Source organism: Elgaria multicarinata, chromosome 15, assembly GCF_023053635.1.
Source record: "Elgaria multicarinata webbii isolate HBS135686 ecotype San Diego chromosome 15, rElgMul1.1.pri, whole genome shotgun sequence".
Lineage (NCBI taxonomy): Eukaryota > Metazoa > Chordata > Lepidosauria > Squamata > Anguidae > Elgaria > Elgaria multicarinata.
The window spans coordinates 32718596-32744043 of record NC_086185.1 but is presented as its reverse complement, the minus strand read 5'-3'; the positions used below and the strand labels follow the sequence as shown (position 1 = coordinate 32744043).

Sequence of the window (25448 nt, the reverse complement as noted above, 5' to 3'; positions counted from 1 at the left end):
TGTCAGTCTCTCCAGTGGCAGCTTATCCCCACAGCCATAAATCTCCATGATGATTCTCATTTTGTTGTGAACTGTCCAGAGAACTTTGAATATTGGGTGGTATAGAAATCCAATAAATCAATCAATATCATGATCTTTGCTGTATGGAATGTCAAGGGTTTAAGTCATCACTGACACCAACCAGAAGCATTCCTTTCTGGCATCTGCAGCAAAGGTGACCACCTCTGAGGAAAAGTATGTTAGGAAAAGGCAGCCTTGTTTGCCTTGGATCAACTTATGTTTCTGGCCAGTCTGCCAGTAAATGAATTCTTCTGATGATAAAATAATACTTAGCATTTATATGGCACTTTTAGAGTGTTCAAAGTGCTTCACATATGCTACTGCGATGTAATCCTTGAAACAATTCTGTAAGGTTATTTCCCACAATGCAGGTGGGATGCTGAAACTGAGAGAAGTGCCCTGCTGAAAACTGGCTGGAGGACTTTTTTCTGTTGAAACTTGGGCCAGATCTACACCTTGTGTCAAATCATTATGATCCCATCATGGCAATAACATATCTCTCTTGCACATTTATACCTCGTAGGATGTGCAATGACATTTGTTGTGGAATTTTGGGTAAAGTGGAATAAAAAGCAGGAAATAACACTACAAAATCAATCCTGGTTTGGATCAGTTCTGAGCAAAAACAAACCCCAATGCACTTCCTCAGCTCCAATTCTCAGCAGCATTTTTTTTTATCACTTTCAATTCTGAGGCCGAAAATTGCTAATACTACAATCCTTAGCCAACTCACTTTGGAGTAAGCCCCACCATAATGTATTCCCCAGTAAAATTGCATAGAATCACATTCTAATTGGCACTTTAAAGTTGCACATCATTCCAATGGTGGAAAAAACAGTTAGCAGATATTTGGTACCTAAACGTACATTTTATTCATTTTCCCCACCAGTATCTCAAGTTATAATTAAATGTTTTATCTTCTCCCTAATCACAAAACCTTGTTGTTATCTTTCTTCAGTAGCTTTTAAATAATGCTCATTAACAATTATTTAGTTTCTGGCAAGTATTCAACTAGCATCACCTCTGTGATTAATATTTTCAGCACAATCTCAAAGTCTTGTACATTCCAGCCTTGAAGCTCACATGCACTATTTTTTAATGAATAGATATCCTAGACTGAGAGTATTACCATCACTGTTTCACCCCCACCCCTGGCAAGTCAGTATAATGCCTTAGCGCTTCATAGACTTTAGACAGGTTGATCCCATGTCTCAATGAAAATGTCAACCCAATGCATGATGGCTATGAAAAAGATACATTCTGATTTGGGGATCAGGATCAGAAAAACCTGCTAACTTCATGATGATTCCAGCACACCAAAAGTTATGACAAAAGAACTGACCATACACACAGCACATAGGCCTAATCTACATCAAGCAAGATATTGCACTATGAACGCAGTATGAAAGTGGGATATAAAAGGCAGGAGCCACACCAAGCAGGATATAGCAGTACGAAAGTGGCCTATGGTATGCGTCAATGGGCCCCAACAGTTGTCAGTGCACTTCAATACCCCTATAAGGCAGTCGCGTGGCTCCTGCCTTTTATATTCCACTTTCATACAGCTTTCATAGTGCAATATCCTGTTTGGCGTAGATGAGGCCATAGTTATGGAATTAGCTTCCACAAGAAGTAGTGATGGTTACCATCTTGGTCAGCTTTAAAATAAGATTGGACATATTTGTGGAGGATAAGGCTATCAATGGCTACTAGTCATGACAGCTATATGCTACCTCCAGTATCAGAAGCGGTATGCCTGTGTACACCAGTAGCTGGGGAACATGGGCAATAGGATGCTGTTGCACTCATGTCCTATAAGTCACAGCTGTTCCTCCTTGCTCTCCCCCACACGACAAAAAAACCTTCAAAATGCACCCCTTTTTGAACCTATCATAGGACCCTTTATTACCTGCTAGTTCCTGGGCTGAAGCACTGTTGTCTTTAAGGCAGAAAGTGACTCTTCAGCTGCATTCTCAAGGAAGTTGCTAATGCTGGAGTTAGAGCAAATTCCTGGTTGAACATTGATTCCAGGAGCCTGAACGCTACAGCTTTGCCTAAGACCAATACTGTTTGGTTCCCAGGCTATGGAGCCTCATGAGGGGCAAGACCAGGTCAGAGGCTGAAGCTATGAAGCAGGGTGTTTGAGCAGGTGGCCTGCCAGTCCTCCACCCATGGAGCAGCAGATTCAGCTGCAATGCCAGTTGCAGAGCAGCTGCCACTGTGGAACTCAAGAGAAAGCTTGGCATTCTCTGAGTGGTGGTCTCTGGCTGAGCCTCACTCTGGACATCTTGTTCTAGACTGCCTGCCATGCGAGCTCTGTCATGCAATAACCATAATCTGTTTCTGCTGTGCCTTGGGATAAAAGAAGAGTGGGTACAAGATCAGCTGTGGTTAGCCGCTAATAAAAAAGTGGAGAGACCCTTCCTCAACCTGGTGCCCTCCAGATGTTTTGAAGCATCTGGCATCAGCCCCAGCCAGTATGACTAATGGTCAAGAATGCTGAAAGTTGTAGTCTAAAGCCTCTGGAGGGTGCCAGGTTGGAGGATTCCTGAATGCTCTGGGGGATGTTCTGGCTGGTACGGCTGGTGATTCGGTCGAGGCCTCAGCCTCACTATGGAATGGTGAGATGGGAAAGGCCATCGATACAATTGCTCCCGAGTGCCCACTCCGGTGCTGTGGAGCCTGTAATTCACCTTGGTCTACAGAAGATCTACAGGCAATGAAACAGGCTGGAGGACAGCTAGAGTGAAGGTGGCGTAGGTCTCGGAGTGAGTACGATCGAAGATCAGCAAAGACTCTTCATTGTGCCTATTACACAGTAGTGAGGATGGCAAAAAAACACGGCTTGATACGCCTGAGGCAAGGGATAAAAACCACCTTCCTCCAAACTATGTGGAGAAAGGGGTTAAATGGGGAAGGATTTCAATATATAAAATAATATGCTGTGAGTTATATTTGCTGAGGGGAATTATTGACAGAGTTGGTGTTAAATGTGTAAACTTCAGATGATAAATGCCAAGCAGACACATGGGATTTTTGTGGTAGTTAAAACAAAATAATTAAAATTTATTTTTAAAAGTTCACAAGCTTTGTTTCAAATAAAACCTTTAAAACCTTTTTGAAACCTTTCATCCAATCCTTTCACCCATTCACATACGCGCTTTCCTTTTTCTCACACAGTCACTCTTGAACTTTCTTTGTTATCTGTATTGATTAATATACATCAACTACGTGCACACCACGCTCCAAAGACACCACTCTCTACCCTGAACCTCAAATTTCCCAGAGCTTAAGTACTCTAAACACAGAGAGCACTAAAGACTCTAAGAGGACCTCAAAAGTCCCCCTCGATCCCCTCCTCAGTCCTTCCCTTATATACGACTCCTCCCCCTCCCAAGACATTCTAACTCCGCCCACTCAGGCCAACATTCTAAACTCACCACAGATTTACAAACTGCAGACATACATTTGGGAACTGACTTGTGGGGTGTAAGGCCACAGATTGTTTTTTTTAATTCTGTCAATGAGTAGACAATGGAACAAAAGATGCTTGACAATTTGCAACACACACATGGAATGGATTAAAAGAATCCATACCCTCCGTAATTGTAATGCTGTTATACATAGATCTATGATGTGGCTGAATCTGGGATACTGTGGGATAATCTGCCATCACCCCATCTCTAAAGGGATACCATAAAGCTGGAAAAGAGGGCAAAAAGGGGCAGTTTAAATGATCCGGGGTCTGCAACACCTTCCTTGTGAGGAAAGGACCATTTTGCTTAGAAAAAAAGACGAATGAGGGCTGAACATGTTCTGTTAAATGTAGCTGGCTGTTGTGTGATTTCTTTCTGCCTGGAGGAGAGGCAGGATTGGGACTGTAGAGCAAGGGGAGAGGGCTGAGAATCATTCCCCCCAAATTGCACTGCCCTCAAAGTATACCCCCAAGCTGCTCCAATGGCAACTTCTCTCCCACGAGAAACAGCAACTTCGAGGCCCGGGGATTTTTATCAGGACTGGGTCATGGGAAAAGAGTTAACGCGGAGTGCTGATTGCCCCTCCCCCTGCAATCGTTATTTTGTGTTATTAATAGTTCCTTTCTGAGTTTTCAGGTTTGTTTAATTACATGTTTAATTTATCCTTCCCCTCTCATTAGAACTCTGAGATAACAGAAAAGAATCCATTGGCAGTAGATAAAGGAAAGGCCTTTGTCATACAAGGCATAATTAATGTATGGAACTCGCTCCACTAGATGTGGTGATGGCCTCTAGCTTGGATGGCTTTAAAAGGGGATTAGCCTACCTCATAAGAACATGCGATGAGCCTCACTGGATCAGACCAAGGGTCCATCTGATCCCACATTCTGTTCACACAGTGGCCAACCAGCTGCTTATGGGAAACCGACAAGGAGGACATAGGTGCGACAGCACCCTCCTACGCATTTCCCCCAGCAACTGGTGCACACAGGCTTACTGCCTCTGATACTGGAAGCAGCACACAGCAATCAGGACTAATAGCCACTGATAGCCTTCTCCACCAGGAATTTATTTAACCCCATTTTAAAGCCATCAAAATTGGTGACCATCACTACATCTTGTGGTAGTGAATTATTATTATTATTATTTCTTACCCACCTCTCCATTTTGATTGAGGTGGAGAACAACAGTAAATGTAAAATACATTGGCAAACTTGTCTGATTTTAATGGGGTTCTTTACCCAAAACCTAGATAGATAAATTTCTATGAAGGGGAAACAACAGATGTTACTGAATGAATTTTTTTAAAAAAAGAGGAATGAAGGCACGCTCCTTAGTGGATATATGCATAAATAGATATCTGCATGAAAAAGATGATACTTTTTACTCTGATGTAAATGATTGTTATTCAAGAATAGATTTTTTAAACTTCCCCTGAGTTAGTAAATAGAGTCGATAAGTTACTAATAATAGTTCTAGTTATGCATATCATGATCCTATTATATTAAAAATAAGGCTGAATGGGAAGAGTCAATAATAGAAGTTAAATGTTTTACTGCTGCAAGATGAGGACAGAAGAGTTGAAAGAATATTTACAGATTAATGATACGGGGGAATTTAATGATATCATAATAAGGGTATCAATAAAAGCTTATGTGCAAAGTTACTGAATTAATAAGGTATCATATCTTAAAAAGAAAAAAAGGAACAGTGTATTAAAGAAGACATTTTAAAGATAGAAAAGAATCTAAAGAAACATATGATACAGTATTATTAGAAGTATTGATTCAGTTTTAGATTTAGAAGGATATGCATAAACTGATTCACATTGATAGTTAAATATTCATAAAATGATAAACTTGATAGATTATATAAATTCGGGAAAAACCACTACAATAACATTTGTAGATGCAGATAAAGTTTTTGATAGGGTAGAGTGGCCCTACATATTTCAGACTTTACAATACTATGGATTTGGACTAAAATTTAAGAGTTGGTTTAATACGTAGTATTTATAGATGCCCACATACAATGTTATTAGTAATGATTTATTATCCCCACAATTTCAGTCATGAAGAGGAAGACAAGGATGCTTCTTACCCCCATATTTATTTAATTTATATTTCAAGCCATTTTTGACTGCATTACGGAACAACCCTGTTAGTTTACTGTTAGTTAGTTACTGTTAGTTTACTGTTAGTATACTGTTAGTTTTACCCTACCCTGTGCCTGCTTACCCTACCCTGTGCCTGTTGGCATTCTCTTCCCCTCCTTATTGTTTTACTATGATTTTATTAGATTGTAAGCCTATGCGGCAGGGCCTTGCTATTTACTGTTTTACTCTGTACAGCACCATGTACATTGATGGTGCTATATAAATAAATAAATAATAATAATAATAACCCACTGATAAAAGGGCAAAGTATGGGATATAAAGAAATTAAGATCTGTGCATATGCAGATGATATTGCCCTGAAATTAAAGAAACTGGAAATTCCTTTAATTAATTTTTTTAATGCTGTTTCACTACAAATGAATGTCTAGAAGTGTTAAAATATTACGTATTGGAAACTAAAGTAAATGATGAATTAGACTGATGGGAATATCTTAAATGATCTTTTCCAGGAAGAATAGCAGCAACATACTTCCTAAAATAAACTTCCTATTGAAAAAATATTACTATAGAATCATAGAATCATAGAATAGCAGAGTTGGAAGGGGCCTACAAGGCCATCGAGTCCAACCCCCTGCTCAATGCAGGAATCCACCCTAAAGCATCCCTGACAGAGGGTTGTCCAGCTGCCTCTTGAAGGCCTCTAGTGTGGGAGAGCCCACATCCTCACCAGGCAACTGATTCCATTGTCGTACTGCTCTAACAGTCAGGAAGTTTTTCCTGATGTCCAGCTGGAATCTGGCTTCCTTTAACTTGAGCTACAACAGAACCAAGAACAAACTCATGGCAATGTAAGATATCCTTCGATAGCTCCTTTAGAGTTCTGAATGGATCTGACTGAAACTTTGAGTGGATTCCCCACCTCACTGACATCGGAGCCACATCTTCATGCCAAATATTGGGAAAGAAAATAAATTCTTAGACTAAAGAAGTGGTATCTTAAAATATGGGATTTGGCAACATTAAACAAAATTGCATGGGTTCTCTGGGTTAAACAGGGAAAATACAGGGAAAATAAATTTGAACAGGAATAGAAGCCATTTTGGAGACTCTGGAATTATAAGCAAGGTATGGTACATGGTAATCCATTTCTTTTATTGTAAGTTTAAAGGTTATTTATGTCTATATGTTTGTTATAAGATATTTGATGTGTCTCATTGTTTTTAATATTTGTAATAGGTTTTAGTGTTTACAATGCCAAAAAAATAGTAGTCTTAGTGTTCTTTGTAATCTGTTTTAAAAAATAAATATATTGATAATAATATTTTTGTACTTTGTACTGTTCCTGTAGGCTGTAATCTTGTACACGGTTCGACTGAGAAATCTTGCTAAATTAATTCAACTAACTGCTTATCACTGTGGAACATCAACCTATTTGCCCCATATGGAGACTTGTTATTCGCTATATGTTAAACTTCCCGCACAATGCAATGCTGCTGCTAACCGTTTTATGTTTTGATAAAATTCCTCTTTAATATCATATGGTTCTTCTCTGAATGACTGTATTATTTTTGGTATGTTATATGTATGCGTGTATTCAATGTAAGCTATAGCTATTTGGTACTTGTATTCTTTTGCAAGAAATTATATATAAGGATTAGACAAACTCATGGCAAAGGAGGTCTGTTGACGGCTGAATCGAATCAGATCCAGAGGTGGCCTTCCTCTGAATGCTACTTGCTGGGTAACAGTGGTGAGAGATGCGCCACTGCCTTCCAGCCCTGCTTGTCGGTTTCTCAGTTGCTGGCCACTGCTGGAAACAGGATGCTGGGTTGGATGGACTCTCAGCATGACCAAGGGGCTTCTTCTTAGGTTCTTAATGTCTTGGCAAATCTCCAGAGGAAGAGAGTTCCACAGCTGTGAGGCAGACAAGCTGCTAAGGGCTTGGTTGGGCAAAACCTGCAACTCAGAAAACAAGACAAAGCATATGGGAAGCAACAGTGCAAGCCAATGGTACTGACAGCTCTGCTGCAGTTGGAAAAGTAGCTGGAGATTCAGAGGAGCAGGTGGACAGAATGCAGCACCGAGAAGGCACTGCAAGGGCTCTCATCGGCTATTGGAACCACTCCCTCTTTCAGTTACGGAATGGCTTCTCACCATCTGGAATCTTGTTCACAGGTTCAATGAAGCTAAAATGAACGATGTTCTATTCAAAATTAAAGGGACTTCAAAGAGGGCTGAATGAAAACAGGCTCTGTGCCCTTATAGCCTCATACTTTGAGGTGGAGAAAGCTGCTGAGTTGCATGGGACAGGGGAAATATCGTCCCTAGGCTATGGGTGGGTGCATCCCTTTCCTCCTGCCTAGGCAATGGGATAATGCATGCTCTTGTCCAACAAGAGTGAGCACTGACCTAGCTAACACTGGGGCACTTGCTGAGGTCCCAGCATGTCTAGTGGGGAAGCAATGCAGCTCTGGAAGCTTTGGAAGCATCCCGACGCTTGGGACAAAAAGATCCGTGCAGCTGTGAAAGCAGGGTGGGTAAGATTTTTCACAGGGGGCAGAATTTGGCAAAATTACACTGCATTTTCTCATGGGCAATATTCAGTGAAATATTAATTAAACATGCAGATTTTTTCTGGCTAGTACTCAGCCTTAGGACTTGAAATGGGTTTCTATTTCATTACCACTCTGCTCTTTGGGTCTGGTTGTGACATAAAGCTAATACCATTACAGGAGTGAGCCCGCATGAGCCTCAGGTGTGCACCCTCCCCTGCCCTCTCCTCCTTCATACATGTGAGGACAATGAAAACTTTTATTTTTGAACTAATCACAGTTTGCTGTGATGTCCAAACTCTGGGAACTGTGGTTTGTTCAAACTAAAGTTATTTATTTATTTATTTATTTATTTATTTATTTATTAAAACATTTGTATCCCGCCCTATATCACTAGGATCTCAGTGATATCATAGCATGGTTTGATCCTAGTTTGTTTTAATTATAGCTGGAACAAACAAGAGTACAACAAGTTTGGATGTCACAGGGAAGTGTGGGTTGATTCCAAATAGAAGCTTTTGCATTCCTTGCATGTGTGAAGGAGGAGAGGGAAGCACAGAAGTGCTGTATTGTTTCTGTAATGCTAAACGATGGTTTAGTAATGCATCAGGACTTCAATTTGGGCTGCATTAATGGAGCATCTAAAAGCATTTCCCTATCAGCGCAAAACTGGCGGTACAGATTTAAATCAAGACAATTTAAATCATCTGTTTAAATCATGATTTAAAGTACAAAGAAGACAGACCCATTTAAATCATTGATTTAAATTACAAAGAAGACAGACCCATTTAAATCTTTGATTTAAATCAAGTTTCTGATCTTTACATGTTTATGTTTTCTGGCAAGCATGCATTCTAAGTGGTTGCTCGTTCAATGAAGGTATTGGGTTGTAACAAATAGAGCCTTTATGTAATCAAAAGGCAAAATCCAGAACTTTTGGCCATGTACCCCACATGCCGTTTGTACTACAGAATTCTGTCTGCTTATAGGCAAAGTATGTACACAGGTATTAAGCAAGGCTAAGCCTTCAGTCTTAGGCACCTTTGTTCAGAAGCAAGCCCCACAGAACAAAGTAGAACTCACTTCCAAATAAACATGCATAAGATTGGACTTATCAAGAGTCCGCAACTTTCCAGAAGCAAAGGGGTGTTTGTTACTGGCCAAAAGTAAAATGGAAGGAGTAGTACAGCAAGGCTCTTCTTATTTTCTTATGAGACAACAACAGCAAAGTAAAAGCAGCAAGTGGTGGTTGAGCACAGGAGAAGTGGAAGCAACAGTAAACCTATGTCTCCTTGCAGGGAAATTTAACACAGTGCAATTTTTAATTTAACTTTCGGTTAGTAGTTTATATAATATGTATTAATTGATTTTTGTTTATATTGCTGTGTTTTGTATGTTTTGGTGAATTGGAATGCACTCTGCTATAGAGCAATATTATTATTATTATTATTATTATTATTATTATTTTATTTTCCTCAGGGGGGTGTTTGATGTTGTTCTTTTCATTAGTGAACCATATTCCCCCTCCTCATTTACTTGTGGGTTGGGAGAAGGACAGAGGAGAGCCTGGAGGGTTTCCATGGCAACCATAGGGCCTCTTCTTTCACCTAAGGCAAGCGCCCCCAACGCATAATTCACTGCCATTCTCCTGCCTTCTCCTTCTTCCTTATATCAAGAAACTTTTATCTCGTTAAATGACGGGGAGGGGAGGCCTTTTATCCACAAGCGCAGCATCTAGAGTGTTTGAGGGGAGGGTGGATAAATGTGGGCGCCATTTTTGTCTCTGGTGGAGGAGGGCTGTTCTTTCTTGAAGCGCTGGTGGCAGGTTCCATCACTTTTGCTTCTGGAAGGGATGGGCTTTTCCTTTTCAATGGGGGTGGGGTGGGGGGGAGGAGAGAGCTGCCATCTTTGTTTCTAGCCTAGAGGCTTTCTTGTTAATACAGCAACAGCAAGAAACACTATTTTTGCTCCTGGCAGAGAGGCTATTCTCTTCAAACATATTGTTTGGCTAGTAAAGCTCAAGCTTTGAACTTTTTCAAAGTTTCAAAATTTTCTGCAGGCTACACTGCTCAACCTTTGTTTTAAAACAAAAATGAGAAAAGTGGTCTGCTAGATCTTGAGTAATAAGCCTTACATTATACCGTATTCTTATATAAGATACTGCCCCATAGCCGTGCCCCATAGCTGAAACTCTCTGGGCCGTTCACATTGCTACTACTTGCTTGTTTGACAGGCAGATAACCAGTGAGCAAGTAAGCCGTGGTGTCTGCACCTGCGCCTCCTTCTCACAACCCCTATTGACTGGGCCAGAGCAAGAGGCAGGTGAAAGAGCGGGCTGCAGTGGGGAAGAGAGTCACTCCAGGAGCCTCTTGATAATGGGCCCCTGCTGGGATGTGAGCCTGCGGGTGCTATAACATGCCTAACGTTGACAATGGCCCTGTTACACATTTCCCTCTGGAGATCTAATGTGAGCTAGCAGATCTGTTGCCTGGCAGAAGTATGCATGATGCTTGGCTCCACTTACACACAACTTGTGCATTTGTAAATAAAGCAAATGTTACAAAAATGCCAAAGATCTCCTGAGATTTGCCCACGTATGACTGCTCCTGAAACTTCCCATTGCTCAGAAAAGTGAGGAGAACATGTCAACAGAAAGAGTGAATGCAATGAACATGTTTGTCAGGGAGCCTTGAATGCCTATAGCTCCCTGTTGAACTCAGTGTTAAACTTGGTGTTAAACTCAGGTTTGCCTCAATGCAATGTGTGAAATGGCCCTAATGGACTCCTGCTGACCACGTCCTCATTTTTCAGCAATCTATCCCTGAAAGCCTAGGAAACAGACAACTAAGTCCTCTGATTGGCACTTGCCATCCTTGTATGATCCACATTCTGACAGACTGGCGCAAGGATATGAGAATGAAAGATGGGATCCAACAGTTTGCTGCAGTGTAAACAACATACTTTCTACTTAAGATGGAGTAAATAACGACAAATAGCTGGGAATGCTTTGGAATCTAACTTGCAGGTGGAAAACACAGTAATTTCCCCACAAGCCACCCAGAAACCAGATCTCTGTGCTAGAGGCAGAGAACGGAAGCACAGCTGAGAATAGCCTGCAGACCAAATAGCACCAAATGGCTTAACCCATAAAGCACAGAGGAAGGCAAAACTCTTTCCACCCAATCCAGCCTGGGAGAGAATTTGTTCTTGACTCCTACTTGCAATGCTCATTTCTGCTCATTGACAGTGGGAAGGACTTCACTAGTAGGTTTCTACGGCCTTTTTCTCATGAGCAAAACAATCTGATCACAAAAATGCAAGTTGCTTACCTGTAACTGTAGTTCTTTGTGGTCATCTGTGCATTCACACACATGGGCTCTGCGCCTGGGCAAAGCCTCGGGTTGGAGAAGCTATCATAGCTGAGGAGCATGTTTTGGCGGCAACCCCTCCCACCCACCACACTATCTACTGTGCATGTTTGGGTGGGATTCCTGCTGGGTAGAGACCGTAGTACAGCCTTGAGGCTGAGGGAGACCATCACCTTGATATCGAAGAGGGAATCATCGACAATGGCATGGGGATGGTGGGTGGGTTGTGTGAATGCACAGATGACCACTTGAAAAACTACAGTTACAGGTAAGCAACCTATATTTCTTCTTCATGGTCTCTGTGATTCACACACATGGGTGGTTAATGAGCTGACTTACCGGAGGTGGGTAGGTGTTTCAGTGAAGTACCGAGGACAGCACTGCTCGTCTGAATGAGCAGTAAGAGTGTGCTCTGATATCGAGCTTGTAGTGCTTGACAAGGGTTGACAGGAGAGATGAAGTTGCTGCCCTGCAAACGTCTGCTAGTGGAACCCCCGTCGAACACAGTCAATGTGACGTCCCTCCAGTTGAATGGGCCTGAATTGGAGATGGAGTAGGGAGAGCTGAAGCTTGATATGCAAGCTTGACAGCTTGACTTTTCTTTGTTCATGCGGAGGCTGAGTGAATGTAGGAGATTGAGCATGACCATGATGTCTCAAAGTAGTTCCGATTTGGAGGTCCCAACTAGGTGGAAGTAAGGGTAGATCTTGATGTGTAGGGGTTGGAGGTAAGCGCATACAATGACCATACAGTTTGTGAATACCCTTGGAGCAGTGGTGAGATCAAAGGGAAAGACTTGGAATTGGAAGGTGTCCTGTCCGATGGCAAAGCAGAGGAACTTTTGGTCCATGTCATGGATCTTGATGTGGAAGTATGTCTCCTTGAGATCCACCGCCATAAACTAGACCCCGTGTTGGAGGAGTGGTAAGATGGTCTCCTGGGTGTGATGAATGCATTGAGATTTCTGAGGTCCTGGATAGGACAGAGTCCCCCATCCCTCTTGGGTACCGTGAAATATTTCATATAGAACCCGTCTGGAAAGAGGTTTGGGTGGATGCAACGGATTGCTCCCTTTCTGAGGAGGGAGGTGGTCTCCCATCTTAGGGCATCTGATGGAGGGGTTACTTTCACAGTACCTGAGTGGGGGGGTGTCAAATTCTATCCTGTAACTCTACTGGATGATCTGCAGGACCCAGGAGTCTGAGGTTATGGCTGACCAAGCTGGAAGGAAACGGCCAGTCGGGATCTGAAACTTGCTGGGTGGGGCAGTGGGGGAATGCCGCAGCTGCTGTAGTCAAAGGCAATGTTTTGAAACCGGTTTCCTCTTGGTTGGTCGAGAGTGAGAGGATGTGTACAAGTGCTTCTGTTGGGCAATGGGCTGTTGTTGCTGATGTGGTCGATCCTAGTGTTCTCTCTGCTGGTAGAATGGCTGCTGACGGAACCAATGGCGATGTGTATAACAGGGCTGCTGTTGACCAAGACCCATATTTTTTGCTGTGGTCTTAGCCTTTTGGACATTGTCCATCACATCGATACATGCACAGTAGACGGTGCGGTGGGTGGAGGGGTTCCCATCAAAACATGCTCCTCAGCTATGACAGTTCCTCTGATCTGAGGCTCTGTCCAGGCACAGAGCCCATGTGTGTGAATCACAGAGACCATGAGGAAGAATCCAGGATTGTAGGTAACATTCACAAACAAAACTAAAGAAAAACAAAAATCCCTTCACACATCTACAAACGACTTTTGTAGCAGCATTTTCCTATACAATTGATTTTTACAGGAAGATGTCACTACCAGTGGTTACTCAGTTCTGTCTTCATGTGTCTCATATGGTGAAACATGTGGAATTATTCAACTGAAAATAAATGTTAACTGTAGTGATTTTGATGGTTGCATCTCAGTTTCAGCAAGGTTTGGGGGGCTATGGGCATCATCAGACAAGCGTTTTGCCACATGCTCACTACTGACCACTTACCGATGTCCGTGTGTCCTTTAGACGCTGTCGTCTGACCCCTGCATGCCTCCCTCTCCTTCTGCTTGTTTTTCCATCATAAAATAGACCCCTTTTAATCCAACTTTTTTTAAAAATGGAATGTGCTGCGATCTCCTACTGTGTGCAGGAAAAATGGCATGATAAAAATGGCCCCTGAATGGGCCACATGGTCTTTGTTTACTTCCTCTTTCATCTCTGGGAAGAAAGAGGAAGTAACGAAGGACAAAAACAGGGACGGAGAAGTGACAGGAAGGAAATGCGATTTCCCCATGTGATGACACTCTTTATAACTAGGGAAGAATGGGAGGGGTTGTTCTTTTTGTGAATGAAACACTTCTATATAAAAGACAATCAGTTAATGCATACACACTGAAAACCCTGACATGGTGGGATAAATTCTTGGAGAAGATAGCTTTAACAAAAGAAATGAACCAGAATCACCAACACTTTATAAGCAGGACTGTATGTATTCCACACCAAGCCATTTTAAAAGTAGCAGTCTCCTTCTGCCAACCATCTAAGAGTATTTCGGGAGGCTGTACATTTTCATGTGGATTGATTTGAGAATTTTGAACACTTCTTCTGCCCTTTCTCCAAAAAGCTCAGAGTGCAAAAGGGCCCAGACACAACATTATCTTTACCATAACCCGATGAGATAGAACCAGAGCCCAGGAAAAGGTCATCCAAGTGAGCTTCATGGCTGAGAGGGGATCTGAACCTGCTGCTGTTCAGCAGTTCTTATGTTTATAACTTACAAGTGAATATAAGAGAAAAATGCTGCTCAGCAGGTTTGTTGGGATTTGAACAAGAGAAAAAATGATGTATGTCATCTGGAGCTTTTTGGCAGAAAAGTGGGATACAAATATCTTTGGTGAGGCTGCACCTTTGGGATTTTGCTTTATCCCTTAAGAAAAAGGTAATTTGGAATTGGTCCTATTGGAGTTGGCCATTCATGAAAAGGTTGAACTGCATTTTACTGATGCATTTCTGGATGGTTCTTAGATATTTTGAAATACTGGATTATTTCATTCTAATTGCTCTACATAATGAAAGAAGACATTATTTTAATTGCAAAGAATGGAGCAAAATAATGAAAGGAATGAACTGGGCACTTCACTTTTTTTACATAATAAATTGTAGCCAATTTATCATTGTTTTGGGATGGTACGGGTGGGTGTGTCACAAAAAATATCAGTCCCATTTATAAGTCTCAAATAAGATCTTGGCAGGAAGGACCTTGCAGCAAAGAAGTCAGGGAACCCTGAACTTCTCTGGCCAGGACAGACACACCAGTTGCTGGAAGCAGAGCCTAAGTGGAAGGAGCATGGAGCAACTATACGAATGAGCAATGGGCATCTTAGCATGCTTGTGGAAATCTAACTTAAATTTCCAAGTACAACTTCAGAAGAAAAAGTATTTATGGCATAATATGGAGAGAGACAGGTTTTGCGCTGTTGCGTGTTACCTTCAGGTAATTATTGGGAGGGAAAACACAAGAACTGCTCCTTACCTGGTAAGGCTTTCGCCCATTTCACCACATGCACCAGATGCCTCTCCCCAAGCTCGTTCAAGCTGGTCAGGAGGGCAGCAAAGGAGTCGGGCTGGTTGTTGTCGTGACCAGCACAAACCATGCCAGGCTCAATTGCTTCCAGGACATTGAGGAAGATCGGCTGGCATTCCAGGCCGTCCACATGGGCCATGGACACCTTTGGGCCTTGCTCCTCCGTGGGGCTTGATGGGTCAGCTGTCTCCCCTTCCTCTTGCAACTTCAGGTTACCCAGTTTCTTCAACTTGCGAGCTGAAGAGAAGAAGAAGAAGATTACTCAGAACATATCCCACTATGGGGCCTCCATCTGTATGACTGGCAGGCATGTGGTAGCTGGAGCAAACACTTTTCAAAAGCCCATGCAGGATGGCCAGCAGATCTTGTGAACCTGCAGCTATGCAATGAATCTAGCCCTTGGCTAGCTGCCACAGTGGCTTGAATAGCAACACAGGCAATGACACAATCATAGAATTATAGAATAGTAGAGTTGGAAGGCCATCAAGTTCACATTAAAGCATACCTATTTGTGAACATCTAGGTGGTGGGCTGCTGTTGCAAAGAGAACACAGGATTATATGGACCTTTAGTCTCATCCTGCGAGGCTCTTTCTATGTTCTAATGGAAATCACCTAAAACTGGATAGAGAAGGAAGTCTTGCCTGTTATTAGCTTTGGAGCCAATAAGCATGAAAAGGATTTGACTTGCTGCAAGCAAACAGTAACTGCAGAGATGATGATCACACGTTAGACTCCAATTAAATGTGGGGCTCACTGTGTCATGAGCTGCAAAACTCAATGTTGCATTAGGAAAAGAGGCTATTTAAATATGGAAATGTGATAGGTAAAATGCATGCAAGTGTGTTTAACTGGATGTTTGTGTACTGGAAATCTGCAAAGATGGCGTAGAATCTTTCAAGCATCTTTCTTGCCTGAGCGCTGCTAAAAATGAACAGGATCCAGACAAAAAGCCCTGCAGGAGCTGCGGAGCTTCACTTCAAGGGGGATTTAAGCAGACCCTGCTCCCAGCACACTGCAACCTTCATGCACAGACCTTGCATCATATTACCCAGACCATGAATGAAACACAAGGAAATCTGTGATTATGGCTTTCTAATTCTCTGTAATGGACTGCTGATTGCATTTATTTATTTATTTATTTTCACTTCTTGGTGTGTTGTACGTGGGTCTGCCCTTAAAGACAATTTGGACACTTCAGCTAGTGCACAACATAGTAATTTTTATTTAATAATGGGCATAAAGCCAGCAGAGCCAGATTTTGTTATTCTACATAATAAAAACTTTTATCTCTCCCCAACATCATTCCCTACGATCTGAACAGCCAGCTTGGAAAAAATAAAAATGAAAATCAAAAGCAGGGACAGGGTGGAGAAGAATCCTGATTGCTCGGCTTCAGCAAGAGAAAAATAAAATGAAATCTGTTGTCCTTGGGGTTCTGACTCCCTACATTAAATGATACTTATCTGAAACTTCCTTTGGCCATAATTAGAAAAATAAGCCTCCAAACGTAAAAATGTCAAATCAAAGAGCAGCTCTGTAAATCAATGCAAAAGCTGGTATTTAAACAATATGCTTTGGATGATCTACAGTAAGAGCAATTAAGGGAGGCTGCTCTGTAAAAATGGGAACATGGCAATAAAAACAAGAGTGAGTAAGCTTTGGAAAACAAGAGCAAAGTGCAGCGTGACATATCCTGGCATTATTTGTGCAGGTCAGAACCAAAGCAAGAGAGGGACGGGGAGGGGATGGAGGAGGGGAGAGGGCCGAGTGAAATCTTCTTGTCTCGGGCTCCCAGAAAGTTCTGATGACAGCCACATCACCGAGTTCCTACGAATTGTAGCTGGTTGCTTTACGTAACCTTGAGACAGTTTCCCCTCAAGCTCTATTGTCAGCAGAGAGCGGCTGATCTGAGCACCCAAAGGCAGAAACAGTCAGCTATGTTTTGGCTAAACGGAGAGAACTAGGAGGTAAGTGAAAAGTAAAGAAGCAAAGTTCATAAAGGGACAAGCATGGCAAGATAAACATGAGACTGTAGCACCTTTGTTGTCAGTGGCACTTAAACATTTGCAGAGAATCTTGCTTGTGAGGTTACCTTTTGAAGACCCAAGTCTGCCCATTGGCAAGGGAAGGGCAACATTTGCAGAAGTCAGCACATACACCCATTTCCCAGAGAGTTACACGTATAGAAAACGTACAGAAGTCAATGTGCAAAGTACAAACCTCAGATCAATGTTCCACAACCTGGTGCCCTCCAGATGTTTTGGACTTCAGCTCCCATCAGCCCCAGCCAGGAATGCTATGAGGCATAGTCTAAAAGAGAACTTCGGCTCTTGGGTGGTATAAAACGCAATAAATAAACAAATAAAACATTTGGAGGGCAGCTGGCTGGAGAAAGATTCCTTAGATAGAAACCAGTCATGCTTCATTGTTTATTTATTTTAAATATTTTTATACCACACTTTTTACATGAGACCAGTGCAGAACACAAAATGTAATTATAAGTTCTAATATGATATAGAATATGATAAACTATGCCAACTGTGGTAATGAAGATACATAAAATAGGGAGCTTTCATCAACCACCTTAGCAAACTGGTTTTAAATGCCTGGGCAAACAAATATGATTTGATTAGGTGCCGAAAAACCCTGCTGTCTGGACCAGTCTCATTTCCATGGGGAGGGTGTTCCACAATTGGGGCAGCATAAGAGAGAAGGTCCTCTCCTTGGTTGTCTTAATGTATCATGGCTACCTGGAGAAGAGTCTCTCAGGACAGTTTTAAAGCCTGGGCAGGCTGGTACAGGGAGAGGCACCCCCGCAGCTATTTGGGTCCCAAATTATTGAGGGTTTTAAAGGGAAGCACCAGCGCCTTGAATAGGCAGCCAGTACAACTCCTTTAGAACCAGTGTAGTATGGCTCTATCTAACTACAACTACCAGCTACAATCCTGGCCACCACATCCTGCACTAGTTGGAAGTTTCCAAATTGTCTTCAAGGGCAGCACCAAGTACAATACATTATAGTAATTCAACAAGCAGGAGGTTACCAAAGCACGAACCACTATGGCCAGGCATTGAGCAGGGGGTTGGACCCCCTTCCAACTCTACTATTCTATGACTCTATGATTTTATCCCATCCAGAAGTGGTCATAGCTTGCAAACCAGACAGAACTGGTAAAAGGTCCTCCTAGCTGAGGTCACCTGGTCTTCTAGTGGCAACAGTGGATCAAGCATTATCCTAAAGCTATGTACTTGCTCTTTCAGTGGGAATGGAATCCCACCTAGGGGTTCAGCAAAGCTTCTGACAAAGTGCCCCATGATATTCTGATTAACAAACTAGCTAAAAGTGGGCTAGATGGAACAACTATTAGGTGGATTCACAGTTGGCTACAGAATTGGACTCAAAGAGTACTTATCAATGGAACCTTCTCAAACTGGGGAGAGGCAATGAGTGGGGTACCGCAGGGCTCAGTCCTGGGCTCAGCGCTCATCAACATTTTTATTAATGATTTGGACGAGGAGGTGCAGGGAACGCTGATCAAATTTGCAGATGATACAAAATTGGGTGGGATAGCTAATACCCTGGAAGACAAAAACAAACTTCAAAGTGATCTTGATAGGCCGGAGTGCTGGGCTGAAAACAACAGCATGAAATTTAATAGGGATAAATGCCAAGTTCGACATTTAGGAAATAGAAACCAAAGGCACAGTTACAAGATGGGGGATACTTGGCTCAGCAATACTACAAACGAGAAGGATCTTGGAATTGTTGTAGATCGCAAGCTGAATAGGAGCCAACAGTGCGATATGGCTGCAAGAAAGGCCAATGCTATTTTGGGCTGCATTAAGAGAAGTATAGCTTCCAAATCACGTGAGGTACTGGTTCCTCTCTATTCAGCCCTGGTTAGGCCTCATCTAGAGTATTGCATCCAGTTCTGGGCTCCACAATTCAAGAAGGACGCAGACAAGCTGGAGCGTGTTCAGAGGTGGGCAACCAGGATGATCAGGGGTCTGGAAACAAAGCCCTATGAAGAGAGACTGAAAGAACTGGGCATGTTTAGCCTGGAGAAGAGAAGATTGAGGGGAGACATGATAGCACTCTTCAAATGCTTAAAAGGTTGTCACACAGAGGAGGGCCAAGATCTCTTCTCGATTCTCCCAGAGTGCAGGACACGGAATAAAGGGCTAAAGTTAAAGGAAGCCAGATTCCAGCTGGACATCAGGAAAAACTTCCTGACTGTTAGAGCAGTATGACAATGGAACCAGTTACCTAGGGAGGTTGTGGGCTCTCCCACACTAGAGGCCTTCAAGAGGCAGCAGGACAACCATCTGTCAGGGATGCTTTAGGGTGGATTCCTGTATTGAGCAGGGGGTTGGACTCGATGGCCTTGTAGGCCTCTTCCAACTCTGCTATTCTATGATTCTATGATTCTAAGAGCTGCACATCCATTTGCTGGACATGGGAACCGTCCACAGGCTCTCTGACTTGTCAACCTCAGTTTACTGGCCCTCATTCAGCCCATGACGAATCCATTTGTTGTCACCTTATGCTTCAGTTTCCCCACACACATCATTAGAAAAAACAGGGTTACATAAGCATTTGCAACAACAATGAGAGAGGAAGTAGTATTCTCATCCACAAAGACATTTTTGTTGTTTATTCGTTCAGTAGCTTCCGACTCTTCGTGACTTCATGGACCAGCCCACGCCAGAGCTTTCTGTCGGCTGTCGCCACCCCTAGCTCCCCCAAGGTCAAGTCTGTCACCTCCAGAATATCATCCATCCATCTTGCCCTTGGTCGGCCTCTCTTCCTTTTGCCTTCCACTTTCCCTAGCATCAGCCTCTTCTCCAGGGTATCCTGTCTTCTCATTATATGTCCAAAGTACTTCAGTTTTGCCTTTAATACCATTCCCTCAAGTGAGCAGTCTGGCTTTATTTCCTGGAGTATGGACTGGTTTGATCTTCTTGCAGTCCAAGGCACTCTCAGAATTTCCCTCCAACACCACAGTTCAAAAGCATCTATCTTCCTTCACTCAGCTTTCCTTATGGTCCAGCTCTCGCAGCTACAGGTTACTACGGGGAATGCCATTGCTTTAACTATGTGGACCTTTGTTTTCAATGTGGTGTCTCTGCTCTTAACTATTTTATCAAGATTTGTCATTGCTCTCCTTCCAAGAAGTAAACGTCTTCTGATTTCCTGGCTGCAGTCAGCGTCTGCAGTAATCTTTGCGCCCAGAAATGCAAAGTCTGTCACTGCCTCCACATTTTCTCCCTCTATTTGCCAGTTATCAATCAAGCTGGTTGTCATAATCTTGGTTTTTTGAGGTTTAACTGCAACCCAGCTTTTGCACTTTCTTCTTTCACCTTTGTCATAAGGCTCCTCAGCTCCTCCTCGCTTTCAGCCATCAAAGTGGTGTCATCTGCATATCTGAGATTGTTAATGTTTCTTCCTGCGATTTTAACTCCAGACTTGGATTCGTCAAGCCCAGCACGTCGCATGATGTGTTCTGCATACAAGTTGAATAGGTAAGGTGAGAGTATACAACCCTGCCGTACTCCTTTCCCAATCTTAAACCAGTCCGTTGTTCCGTGGTCTGTTCTTACCGTTGCTACTTGGTCGCTATACAGATTCCTCAGGAGGCAGACAAGATGACTTGGTATCCCCATACCACCAAGAACTTGCCACAGTTTGTTATGATCCACACAGTCAAAGGCTTTAGAATAGTCAATAAAACAGAAATAGATGTTTTTCTGGAACTCCCTGGCTTTCTCCATTATCCAGAGGATATTGGCAATTTGGTCTCTAGTTCCTCTGCCTTTTCTAAACCCAGCTTGTACATCTGGCAATTCTCGCTCCATGAATTGCTGGAGTCTAGCTTGCAGGATCTTGAGCATTACCTTGCTGGCATGTGAAATAAGTGCCACTGTCCGATAGTTTGAACATTAGAGAATATTTAAATGTGCAGGCAGTAACCCTTTCTTTGGAACTAAGGCTGGTTAAAGGTAGGCAGAAAACTTGCCAGCCTCTGAGAGCTCTTGGGAATAATATCCTTCCCGCTCAAAGCATCTGTTTTACATGACAAAATGGCTTCCCTTGGAGGAAATAATTTCCTCTAGAGAGGAAGCAAGAAGGATGCTAACCATTGATATCACTCCAAAGACAAACATGTGTCAACTGCCAGTTTCAGTCAGTCATTGATGCCCTTTTAAATATCTACATTGTTTTAGAACATAAAGTCTCTTCAGGCTCAAATAAGGAGCAAGGATTCAAACTAGAATTCACCAGCAAATCCTTAAGATAAACACACTAAGGAAAATGTGGCATTTACTGTGGCATTAACTATGCAAGCGTAAGGCCACGTGTCAGCCTAAGACTTTTGTGTGCAGAATTCTGTAGGGATGACAAGGGGCATAGCTCAGGAGCAGAGCTCACGCTTTGCTACCAGGCCACACATTCAGTTCCTGGCATCTCCAGTTTAACAGGTCTAGGGAAAGATCCTACTCTGCTCGAGAACATGCTAGTAGGGCAGATTAGAAGTACACCAGATGGACCACTCTGACCCAGCACAAAGCAGCTTCGTATGTTCAGGTTTTCTGGTAGAATTGCCAGTATTGTCGTATGGGTGCACAAATGTACCCATAAATCATCCAGCTCATTTATTTATTATATTTGTATCCCAACTTTTCTTCAAGGAAATTCACAGCAACCCTGAGAAGACGTTTGGCTGAGAGAGCAACTGGCACTCCAAATGGCTCCCAAAATGTACTGAAAAACATGGATTCCCCATGTGTGTGATTTTGGGGATGGGGGAGGACGAAGCCACATTCCATTTCTCTCCTCCCTCTCAGATAGGCTGTGACACATATTTATACATACAATTGACCAAGAAAGGAATGAGGGGCTAGAGTCCCAAGGTGCGAGAGTGGACTGTACCTCTTCAGGCTGCAGATGGTTGTGTGTGTGAAAGAAGACATTTTATATAGTCCCTTTGTTAAAGAAAAAAAATCCCAGTAAATACTTTGGCTAGAACATTTCACCCTGATGGGCTAAGCTTGCATGAAGTTTGTTATTCTTGTTTTACAAAGGGGAGAATTTTGATTCTGATACTCCATTCTGCTGCCTGTCCAACCAGGTCGCTATAACTTTCTCACAAGGGTTACAGAGTGAAAAGAAAACCTTTGGTAGGCCTCCTGATTGCACTAGCCTTTCCATATTCTGTCAGCAACTCAACTATGACCCAATATGGTCCCACAACCAGGGTGCCGTTTGTACAAGTAAGCAGACAACCACCATCTACAATGCCATATCATAAGGATCACTTTCATATTTCATAAGTTTATGGTACAAAGGGTTTATGGTACAAAGAGGTATGTTCTTTCTAGAGAACAAGGAGGCAGAGGTTTGATTTATTTCATGGCTCGAGGTGGGAAAAGCCCACCTACCCCAAAGCCTAAGCCATAGAATCATAGAATAGCTGAGTTGGAAGGGGCCTATGAGGCCACTGAGTCCAATCCCCTGCTCAATGCAGGAACCCACCTTAAAGCATCCCTGATAGATGACTCTCCAGCTTCCTCTTGAAGGCCTCTAGTGTGGGAGAGCCTACGACCTCCCTTGGTCATTGATTCCATTGTCATACTACTCTAACAGTCAGGATGTTTTTCCTGATGTCCAGCCAGAATCTGGTTTCCTGTACATTGAGCCGATTAGTCCATGTCCTGCACTCTAGGATGATAGAGAAGAGATCCTGGCCCTCCTCTGTGTGACAACCTTACAAGTATTTGAAGAGTGCTACAATGTCTCCCTCAGTCTACTATTCTCCAGGCTAAACATGCCCAGTTCGTTCAGTCTTTCTTTATAGGGCTTTGTTTCCAGACCCCTGATCATCCTGGTTTCCCTCCTCTGAACACGCTCCAGCTTGTCTGTGTCCTTCTTGAACTGTGGAGCCCAGAACTGGACGCAATACTCAAGATGAGGTCCAGTGCCGAATAAAGGGGAACTGGTAGCTCGTGTGATTTGGAACCTATAATGCAGCCCAAATAGTATTTGCTTTTTCTGCAACCATATCACACTATTGGCTATTCAGCTTGTGATCTACAACAATTCCAAGATCCTTCCCACTTGTAGTATTGCTGGCCAAATATCCCCCATCTTGTAACTGTGCAAGTCCCAGAATAGATGATTCAAAATTTTCTTGAAAGTACATTTAAAGATGTAACTGAACCTGTGCAACGTTGAACTATATTATTATTATTATTATTATTATTATTATTATTATTATTATTATTTTATTTATTTAGCACCATCAGTGTACATTGTTCTGTACAGAGTAAAACAATAAAATAGCAAAACCCTATAGTGGCTCTATAGGTCAGCAACATTGGCTTTTTTTAACTTTAAACACATGGGAGGGCATTTTAGTGGAGAGACAGACAAGGCATTCCAGTGCTTGGGCAAGGGCAGCACTGCTGGGGCCAGTCCTGTTTCCCCACTCTTTCTCTCTCCCACTTTGATTAGCACAGTTTTTTGTTTTGTTTTTACTGTTTATACCTATGTTCACCACTCTGGAATCTGTGTTAGATAATTGAGCAATATATAAATATTGTAAATCATCATCATCATCATCTGCTTTTCTATTATGTGTCCTGGATTCCTGCTGACAGTCGGCATTTTGATTATGGATGGGAAAAGATGAGGTCCTTCACGTGCACCCAAGAGGAGAATTTTGTTGCCCCTAATGTGACAAGAGCTTCTCAATACGTTGTGTAAGTATGTGTGTGTGAGTATAAGAGAGAGAAAGAGAGAGACGGGGAAATTTTTATTAACTGTCTTGGTCATCACTAGAAACAACAAGAGGGGGAAAGTGATCATCTCCATAATTCACACACTGGCCTTCCATCTGCTCACTGAAGTACAAAACCTGCCAGAGGCTGAAAAACAGCAGTAGCTTGATATGTTCACTTTAGCCTGCACTAAAGCCTGTCCAGCGCATAGTCTGATGCAGCTGAAAATCTGGTCACCAGACCCTTGGGCAGGGGGGTTATGACAGGTCAGGAAATAAGTGCACTTGTAAAAGCTCTACTTTGGCAACCCAAGACCAAATGGAAGAATGTTCTGCAAGATGAGACTGAAGCCTATTAAACAGGAGGGCACACCAGCTATAGAAATGGGGAGCTCTGTTTAGGACTGCTATTTCTGCCAGAAGAGAGAAGGCCTTTATTCATTTTGAATGGTTTTTAACTGAAAAAACAAAATGAGCAGGGATGATTTTTAGCCGACACCCTCTGTTATCAGTGGATTGATCCCTTGATAGAACTTGACATGCTGCTCTCTTTGGTAGTCATATTGTGAAAACAAGGCCATGTTTTCTGACTACCTACCTGCCATTGATGTGACTGAGACTCTAAGATGGAGGCATATCTTGGACAGATGTCATCACTCTATGGCTTGACTGGCAGAATTCAGCATATTAAGGCCCCTCATGGCTGGAGGAGGCTGCCCAAGGTTAAGACTAGTATCCAGTGAGCCAGTGTGGTGTAGTGGGTAGAGGGGTTGTAGTGGGAGTTGAGAGATCTAGGTTCTAGAATCTACTCGACCATGGAAGCTCACTGGGTGACTTTGTGCCAGTCACAGACTCTCAAACCAACCTACCTCACAGGGTTGTGGTTGTTGTGAGGACAGAAATGGAGAGGAGGAAGAGGATTATCTACACAGCTTTGAGTTTCTTGGAGGAAAAAAGCCGGATATAAATGCCATCAATCAATCAATCAATCCTTGAACCTACAGCAATGAGGAGCGCCAGTAATGCCAGGTCTGTTCCTGACAGAACTTCTGTCCTTTGAACAGCTGCATAATGAGGAGGAATAGCAATTATCCTACCTTCCACCCCAGACCACTTGCCTAGGATGGATATACTTCAAAAGGAGAAACACAGACCTGGGCAGTGGTGATGGGCATCAAGAAGAGGAGGAATTGATGTTCATCTTAATTGAAGTGGAACTGACCAAATGCATGTTGCCCACTGAACATTGGCTTAGCAGTGAAGTTGGCAGGCTGGTGCACCAACTGTGCCTACTTGGGGAAAAGGCAGACTAGGATACTGTCACACACAGTATTGTTCCATCTAGGATGCCTTCTTTGCACCAGCTGCATTGACAACCAATCCACTTTGGAGCACAATTTAAAGAGACAGAATGCAGGATCTGCAATGCAGGACACAACTACAGCATTCCTGGCACATAGGCCATAGCTAGATGGGGTGATATCCCTGGGAACATCCCTGTGTGCCCACATGATGCACAGGGGATCCCTGGAGCAGGGAG

At 42.8% G+C, this 25448-nt stretch overlaps 1 protein-coding gene across 1 annotated transcript in view; it reads right to left on the bottom strand.

Annotated features, from left to right (window-relative positions):
* The window catches only part of AR (androgen receptor), a 214257-nt gene that overhangs the window by 23750 nt on the left and 165059 nt on the right, over positions 1-25448 (bottom strand). Inside the window, exon 4 of the mRNA XM_063142096.1 lies at positions 15079-15366. Within this exon, the coding sequence (XP_062998166.1) occupies positions 15079-15366 (288 nt within the window). The remainder of the gene's footprint in view (positions 1-15078; positions 15367-25448) is intronic.